The sequence below is a fragment of the Protopterus annectens genome, chromosome 16.part0, assembly GCF_019279795.1.
Source record: "Protopterus annectens isolate FY-2018-M chromosome 16.part0, PAN1.0, whole genome shotgun sequence".
NCBI classification, from domain to species: Eukaryota; Metazoa; Chordata; order Ceratodontiformes; family Protopteridae; genus Protopterus; species Protopterus annectens.
Window position 1 is genome coordinate 249,250,769 of NC_056750.1, and position 8,390 is coordinate 249,259,158.

The 8,390-nt window shown below is 42.8% G+C and overlaps 1 protein-coding gene across 9 annotated transcripts in view; it reads right to left on the reverse strand.

The window, feature by feature from the left end:
• Positions 1 to 709: 709 nt before the first annotated feature.
• Positions 710 to 8,390, reverse strand: part of NOP9 (NOP9 nucleolar protein) — a 480,269-nt gene continuing 472,588 nt past the window's right edge. For all 9 annotated transcript variants that reach the window (XM_044058359.1, XM_044058358.1, XM_044058352.1 and 6 more), the window contains exon 12: positions 710 to 1,247. In XM_044058359.1, coding sequence (XP_043914294.1) covers positions 1,090 to 1,247 — 158 coding nt within the window. In that variant the 3' untranslated portion in view covers positions 710 to 1,089. The remainder of the gene's footprint in view (positions 1,248 to 8,390) is intronic.

The following is an 8,390-nucleotide window of genomic DNA, read 5'->3' on the forward strand; positions in this document are numbered from 1 at the left end:
ACATATATAGAGAGAGAGAGCGATGGGTGCCAAGGAATGGAGCGAATGACAAGTGCTCTGACACCAAGCTAAGCAAAAAAAATTTGGCCAACACAGACAAGTGGTCGACAGACGTGAGAGATCGACAACCCCGACTAGTGGATTAATTCCTTTCCTGGGGATTGTATGATCTCAAAGTTAGTGTATATAATTAACAAGGGAGGGTTGCAGCTCCCCTACATGACCTTTACAAAAACACTTACCATCGGTTTAGTCAATTCTGCAGATGCAAAGAATGTGTCGATATCTGTGACTTCAATGTACTAATGTCGATCTACTGGATGTCAGGACACTTGCTGCTCTCTCCAGTGCCCTACACCAACATATATATCTACATATCTAGAGATCTAGCTCTCTCTTTATGTGTATATATATATATATATATATATATATATATATATATATATATATATATATATATATATATATATATATTTTTTTTTTTTTTTAATAAACCTGCTCATTTTTTTTCTTTGTTCTTATTAAAACAATATTTCAAAATGTCAAATAGTTAACTCATCACAGCCCAGCCCTTTGGTCTGTTTTTACTCCATAAACTTTTCAGTCATATTATAAAAATAAAACACAACAGAAATGGAAGCAAGAAGAAAAAAAATCCTCCTGCAGGAAAATGGGTTTTGTAAGTATGATGACAAAACTCCAATATAACCATGTTTTCACAACTGACAGCTTTTTATTTCTAAATCCAGAATTTGGAAAATGTCCCTGAACTCTTTACATACAACTAGTGGTTAAGGTACTGTGGCCTAGATTAATGTTAAGCAAGGCACTTGGCTTAAGACAGCAAAGAGTTATGTATTCTCAAAGGGTTCCATAAATAAAGCAACATGAGTACAGAAAAGATATTTTTTTCTACACACACATGCATTTTAAAATACATCAGATCATTACAATCTTTTATTTTACAAAACATAGTATTTTATAACTGTTCCACATCTTAAATGTTTCTTCAAAAATCAGTTCCACGAGCATCACCCACAATTTTTAAAACATTCCTTCACAAGCATTCTTTAAAACATATTTTTCAGCTTAATCTTCAAGGATGTCCAAAAACATCTTCTTCAGTTTACTGTCTGCTGCCTGGTGCTCATCCCAGTCACGTCGCCGTTTTTGGAAGTGTGCCAGTGCAAAGTTCCTCACGATGTGATGCCCAAAGGTATCCCTGCGCAGCTCTTCTTCTTTTGCAACTATACAATGAAAGAAAAACAAACATTAAAATATCTACACAATGCCACACCTGCAAAACAAATAATTAAAATGGCTACTCCATACTACGGTTGCTTATTGTGCACAGCTAGATTTTGTGTGGACCTGCAAAGATACATGACCGGAGTTATGCATAAACTGACATGAGTTACAGTACATGTATACTTCAGACAAGAGCAGAACTGACCACTTACATGCTTGTGTGCCTAAAGAAGTAGCAAATTTGTCACAAGAAGTGTACCGTATGACATCATTTCCTGTAAAAAGACATCTGATTACAGCAACCACACACCAGGTAGGGGTCTGTAATGATACAAGAGGAAAATACTCACACTAGTACTTGGTAGTGGCACAAAATTAGACCACCCATATGTCTGTTAAGTACAAGGTAAAACCATGTAATGGTTGGTGTGGTACAAAATCATAGCATAAGCGAGGGGGGGGGGTTATTTGTGAGGGCACAAAATCAGGCAACTTGTAGAAAGGAGGGATACAGTTTTAGAGAAAATCTGAGGCTATTGGATCATAGGTTCATATGTGTGTACTAGGCTAATGCCCCTGGGGCCTTTACAAGCCTAGCCCATAGGATTACCCTGGATCATGCCACCGGGCATTAGTTCCCAGTGCTTCTGTCGAGTAAAGCCACTGGAGTGATCCCTGGGGTGAATTTTCTATTTCCCATCCACTCATCAAGATTTCTCTTGAAAAGGGCCAGAGAGGTGCTCTGCTTGATATGTATGGGAAGTCTATTCTATAGCAGGGGCAGTCTCTGGGTTATGACCCTGTCCCTCCAGCATGTTCTACTGATTGTGGTAATGAGGTTGAGGTCTCTGGAGCGAGTGGTGCGGAGGGATTGGAATTTCTTTAGATGTAGCATTTCTAACAGATCTGGGTCAGACACGGCTTTGTATGTCAAGCAGAGATTGCCTCTAAGTAGGCGATATGAGTCAGAGAACAGTTGGAGTTTTTTTAGTCTGTCCATATAGGACAAATGTTTGAGGCCTAGGATCCTCTTTGTGAGCTACTTTTGTGGCCTCTTCAGTTGCTGCAGGTGTTTAGTGAGGTACATGCCAAATGGGGCACTGTACTCAATGATTGGCCTAATGAGGGTAGAATAGAGGGAGGCAATGAACTCTTTCTTCCTGGATGCAAAACCCTTAGTAATGAGATGTGCCACATAGAAGAACTTTCTGACTACAATGGCAATGTGGTGGTCAAAAGAGAGGTTGCGGTCAACCTGTGTTCCCAGATCTCTTATAATGCCTTCTGTGTTCAGTGGACTACCATCGATGTGGTAATTCATGGGAACCAGGTTTTTCCCAAAGGGGATGACAACAATTTTTTTGGCATTAAGCTTAAGGCCATGGTTCTGCCATCAGTCGTTGGTCTCAGTGAGGCCTTTCTGTAGGATGTCAACATCACTTGAGGAGTTAATAACAGCTCCCAACTTGCAATCATCTGCGAACTTGTCATTCAGAGTCCCTTCATGTTGGCCTAGACTTCAGAGAAGTAGATACCAAACAGGAGAGGACCCAGGACCGAACTCTGTGGGACTCCACTCTTGACTGGTCAGCAGGCTGACTTGGAGTCAGGTACTTTCACACCGTGGGTTCTACCTGTGAGCCAATTTGCAACCCACCTAGTGATATAGGGGTCGATGCCTAGCTTAGTGAGTTTTTCTATGATTCCTGAGTGAGGAATGGTATCAAAGGCCTTGGCCAGATCAAGGTAGGCTGTATGAACCATCTTGCCTTCATCCACAGCTTTAGTGACTGACTGAAAGAAGTCGATCAAGTTGAGACGGCATGATCTACCTTTCACAAAACCAAACTGTGTGGGATCCAGAGTTTGGAGATTCCCGATATCCTTGTTTATTAGGTCCATGATGATGCGTTCCATAGCTTTGCATATCAGACTCGTCAGGCTAATGGTCGATAGTTCCCAGGGTCTGTAGTCCCTCCTCCTTTGTGGAGAGGGATGACTGTATCAGTATGCCATTTGGTAGGGACAAGGCCTGAGGTGAGGCTGTGACTTAACAGAGCACACAGGTGAGGTACCAGTTCCCTCTGTAGTTCATGCAGAACACAGCAAAGAATATTGTCAGGTCCCATAGAAGCTGTATTCTTGGCCTTGGATAGTGCTGTTTTAACCTGTCGAGCAATAATACTGGGTGCCTGGCAATCTACTGGTATTATGACTGGTCCCTTGGGGGGGTAAAGTTGGCACTGAATCTGTTGGCCAGTATACTGGCAATATCTGTTGGCTCAGTATAGGAGGTACCATTGTGCAGTAGCTCAGAGAAAATCTGGGTGTTGCCGTGGAGATTCTTTACATAACTATAGAAGACCTTGTGGTTGTCTTAACTATCTGCTGCAATTCTGTTTTCATAGCTAGCTTTAGAGGATTTGATGAAGGATCTCAACATTTTGTGGAGGCTGATAAGGGATTTTTTCCAGTCTTGGGACTTCACCTTATTCCACATCAGTAAACTCCTTCTGTTGTAGAGTTGGTTTATGGAAGGGGACCACCAAATTAGCTTCCTTTTTTTTTTTGGAGGAGTGCTCCTTGGTTCTGTTGGGTATGGCGAGATCCATGCATTTGCGTATGTGTCCATACAGTGCACAGGTGTAAGATTCAGCGGTCATGCAACTGATCTCCATTTGCATGGGTGCTGTGAAGTTAGCTTTGGAGAAGTTTTTCATGGTGGTTACCTTTGCAGAGGGGGTGGGAAGGATGTGGATTTCCAAGGTGATTAGTTTGTGGTCTGATCTAAACAGGGAGGAGTTGACTATTGGTGTAGAGCAACGGTTGCCCATGTTTGTAATGACCAGGTCAAGGATGTTGCTACCTCTAGTGGTGGTAAGAACAAGCTGGTCCAGGGCACTGGAATTAATGAATTCCAGGAAACGTTGGGCAAGTGTATTGGTACATGAGTAGTCTTCCCAGTTAATGGAGGGGTAGTTGAAGTTACCCAGTATGAGAGTGTTAGGTTGGACCCTAATATTCTCCAGAGTGCTTAGGAAAGTGGAATACGAGTCTTGGGACATGGTTGGGGACCTATTGCAGGCTGTGACCCGAATTGCTGTCTTACCCAACGTTAGCTGCACCTGAAGTATCTCAGATGCGTTATGTTGGGCTACTAGTCTGGAGGTGTACGTATCCTTTATGAATATGGAAACACCGCTGCCTTTGGAGCTTAAGTCCAAATTCTGGGGCCGAAAGGTATGGAATGAGTTATAGCCTGGTAGTGCAGGGGTGGTTTCTGCTGCCTTGAACCAGGTCTCTGTTACAGCACAAATGTCGATGCTCTCCATTTTAAGGAGTGCTTTGAGCGAGTGCATTTTGAGATTTAGACTTCTAGCGTTGAGGAGCATGACCCTTAGACTGCATTTGTCTGTAGCTGTTAGGGTGGTAATTTGGTCTTTGGAACACCGCCTAATAAAAGGCACTATAGGGGTGACAAGAGCCTTGGCCAGTATCCAGAAGGCCAGGGGTAACAGATGCAGGCCATCTCTGGCAAAGCTTCGAGGTACATCAATCATGTCATCCCATGCAGATGGATACTGGATCCCCTTAGAATGACACCAGAAACTTAGACAATTGTTGAAATCAATCATTTTCTGTTTGTACTGTGGTATCATTCTGGGTGATGTTATGCTGCTCAGGGCTAGGGTCATGGCTGCCTGGGCTACATAATCCGAGTGCTCTTCCATGTCTCTTTTCATGTAGTCCAGGAAGGTACATCTCAGGTCATTCACACCCACATGTACAATGACACAGTCATATTTGTACCTGTTGTTGAGGGACCTGAATGCATGCATTAAGTGGCGGATCCTGGCACCTGACAAGCAGCTGACTGTTACTTTCTCCTTATTCAACCTAGTGAGTGGGACATCAATGTGCCTCACTATCGAGTCACCTATGACTATTGTTTTGGGCATGCTGTTTTGCCTTAGGGGCTTTGGTTGAGTGGCACGCTGTTTAGGAGAGTTATATGTCTTGTGATAAGTGTTGTATTATGGTGGTGGAATGCGTTTCTGCCTTGGTGGTCTCTGCTGTTTGGGTAGATTTTTATTGAGAGCCTCCATGAAGGTGGGTGTGAGGTTTGTGTTTTTATGTAAAGGCAGTGCTGGTGTGTGTTCTGGAGGGCTATGTGTTCCATGTACTGTGGTGCAAGTGTTGACCTTCTCCTCTTGACCAGCTATTGCAGTCTTGGCTGGAGAGGGCATGGCTTCCAATTTGGATATATAAGTGCATCTCTCGCAAGTCTCAGTGTTGGGAGGTAAGAGGAGAGAGTTATCAGTATACATGAGGCAGGTGCTACATTGCCTCAGGATGCCCACGTTCACCAGGTTAATAGGAGAATGCACAGGGAACTGACCTTTAGACATGCCTGGGGGAGTAGGCATTAATAATAAGTACTGGAGCTGTTTCCTTGTAGAACATTTAGTGCTGGTGGCACTTTTGTGTGCTACAATCATTGCTACAAGAAGACTAATAAGCTAGTAAAAGTGCAGGACAGAAGAGAACTAGTAGATCTAAGGGAAAACTTTAAGAGCAGACTTTGGCACCACTCAGAAGCTTACAAACTGGATACAACAAATCTATATCTGGACTAGACTATAGTTACAGAAAAGGTGGGAAACAAGCGCAAATGCGGGCTTTTAAACTAGAAAGTTGAAAGAGATGGAAAAACTGCCCAAACGGCCAATAAACTACAAATTCTGGGCCAGAAACCACTCCTCTTGTGGTAGATAAGCTACATAGTGCTTACCACTCCCACTGATAAGCTAGAAGACTTCCCTCCAACACAGAAAGGCTTAGCGGCTCAGAAGCTTACAAACAGTCCTGTATGCAGAAAATCTGTATCTAGACTAGACTGCTTCAGGAAAGGCGGGAAAAAAGTTTAGAATTTTTTTTTTTTTAGTAATATGGAAAGGGAGAAAGGAGGAGCAGAAGATAATTCAAGCTTAAGAAACTAAGTGGGTTGGCCTTCTCAAATGTTCTCCCTGCATTAGGTAGAATGAGCTAATGACACTAAACTTGGAGGCGTGTCCCAGATCAAATTTACAGTAGGGGTGGGCAACTGCAAAGACACCAAGTATAAGAACAAGATACCAATAGGAGGGAGGATGGGAAACATAAGTTATAGGATACACTCCTTGGCAGGAAATCAGAACAAACAAACACAAACAGATGTTTCACAAATGTAGAAATTTCCAGTTAATACCTCATACACAGTGAAACTAGCTAGAAAAGTATGCAGCAGACAATAAAAGTGCTATACATAACTAGCAAAAATAAGCAAAAAACAGGATACTTAATGTTATACATCACAGATCAGAGTTTGCTCTGTGGGCTTCCTCCGATTAGTTCAGTGCGAAATGGCAGAAACACTCACAAATTAACTTCTTAAGTAACAGAAAGTTGAAACCTGAAACCATTTTAAAATCACAGCATTAGTTTGGGTGCAGAGTTGTGAAGGTAATGATTAGGCCACCCTCAGTGGTGAATTAGTCAGAGCACAAGTGAAAATGCAAATTAAACACGTCTGATGGAGGAACAGCATCAGCCCACTTGTGGGGTATGTAAGGGCACAGGATCAGATCAGCTGTGAATGACAAGAAGCAAAGAGTATTTGTGTGGTTGCAGGATTACATTATACTTGGTTACGTAATAGCAAAAGAAGACCACCTTAACTAGCCTATCTTTAAATGCATTTAATGTTCTACATCCACCTTTACCCTCTCCCTTTCGCCACCTGGCCTATGATATTCTCAAGCCTTTAAAGGATTCTGTATTCTCCACCCATTCCACTAGTCTTTTCTGTGGGTCCAAAACCCTCCCTTTCAAGTACTTTTGCAGATGCAGGTAATAAATGCTCTCCACCATCTCCTCGATGTTCTTCCAATTGGTCATGATCCTTTTGCATCTCCATAACATGAAATCTTATAAACATATGTCACATCTCCCAATATCTAATGAGAAGAGATCTAGCTCCCACAGTCTCCACTCATATCCTCTTCTCCATACCAAGCACCCTTCTGGTGGCTTTCTTCAGAACTTATAACCACCTATGAACTTGGCAACAAATGGGTGCTCCTCACACTGAATGGCCTCCAGACCTGCACACAGTACTCATGTAATGGCCTCACCAGGCCCGGTAGAGATAGAGTCTCCAAAAGCTAACAGTTAACCCACTTTCTCCCTCCCCCTAAGGATACACCCACAGTACTGCTGCTGTCACTGCCCTGTGACTTTGTTCCTAGTGGTCTAATTCACGTGTGGTAAGGACCCACGATTCCTCTTCTACTTAGCTGTTACCAGTTCCATTGATCCAAATGATACATCATACCTAAGAATTCTGTGGCTCAGGAGTAATGATGTGCATCATTCTGCAATAAACCTCAACTGCTAGATTTAGACCCATGTGATCAGCCTTTTCCATAGACCCTCCCTCAGCCCGCACTGCTGTACATAAATTTGTGTCAAGTGCTAAGGGGTTGCTCCTGTTCTCATTTCCCTCAAACGTTTCTGAAACCAACAAACGTAAGAAAACTGGGCCCAAAACAAACTGCTGCTGTACTCCATTTCTTACTTTCCTTATTTCTGAAGCTTTATTTTTCATCCCAGTCCTCGGATTCTGGCCCTTTAACTAAACCAATCCACTTCTCATTCTACATCCTACCACAGACCCTGCAGTCTGTGCAGAACTGAGTCCAAGGCCTTTGACGGGTCCAGGGAGACCATGTCTTCATGTAAACAACAGTCAAGTTCTGTTACAGCCCTGTCATAAAAAGTGGATCTGGTGCGACTGACAAGCTGCTTATAAGTCATGCACCTACACGAGTTGTGCCAGATATAACTGCTGTCTATGAAAGTAACAGACCTTTCAGGACTCTTTCCATGATACTCCCCTACCACTGCTGTTAGGGTAACACGCCTGCTATTTCTATAGATTGTTCTGCTCTCATTTTCTACAAGGTACTGCTCTGCTACCTTACACTCCTCAGGCACGTTGACTGGGACCAGAGACCTGTTCAAAACCTCCATTAAGAGATATGCCCAGCAAATGAACAGATTATAATGAACCTTCAGAAGTAGCCTATCTAGATAATCTGCTT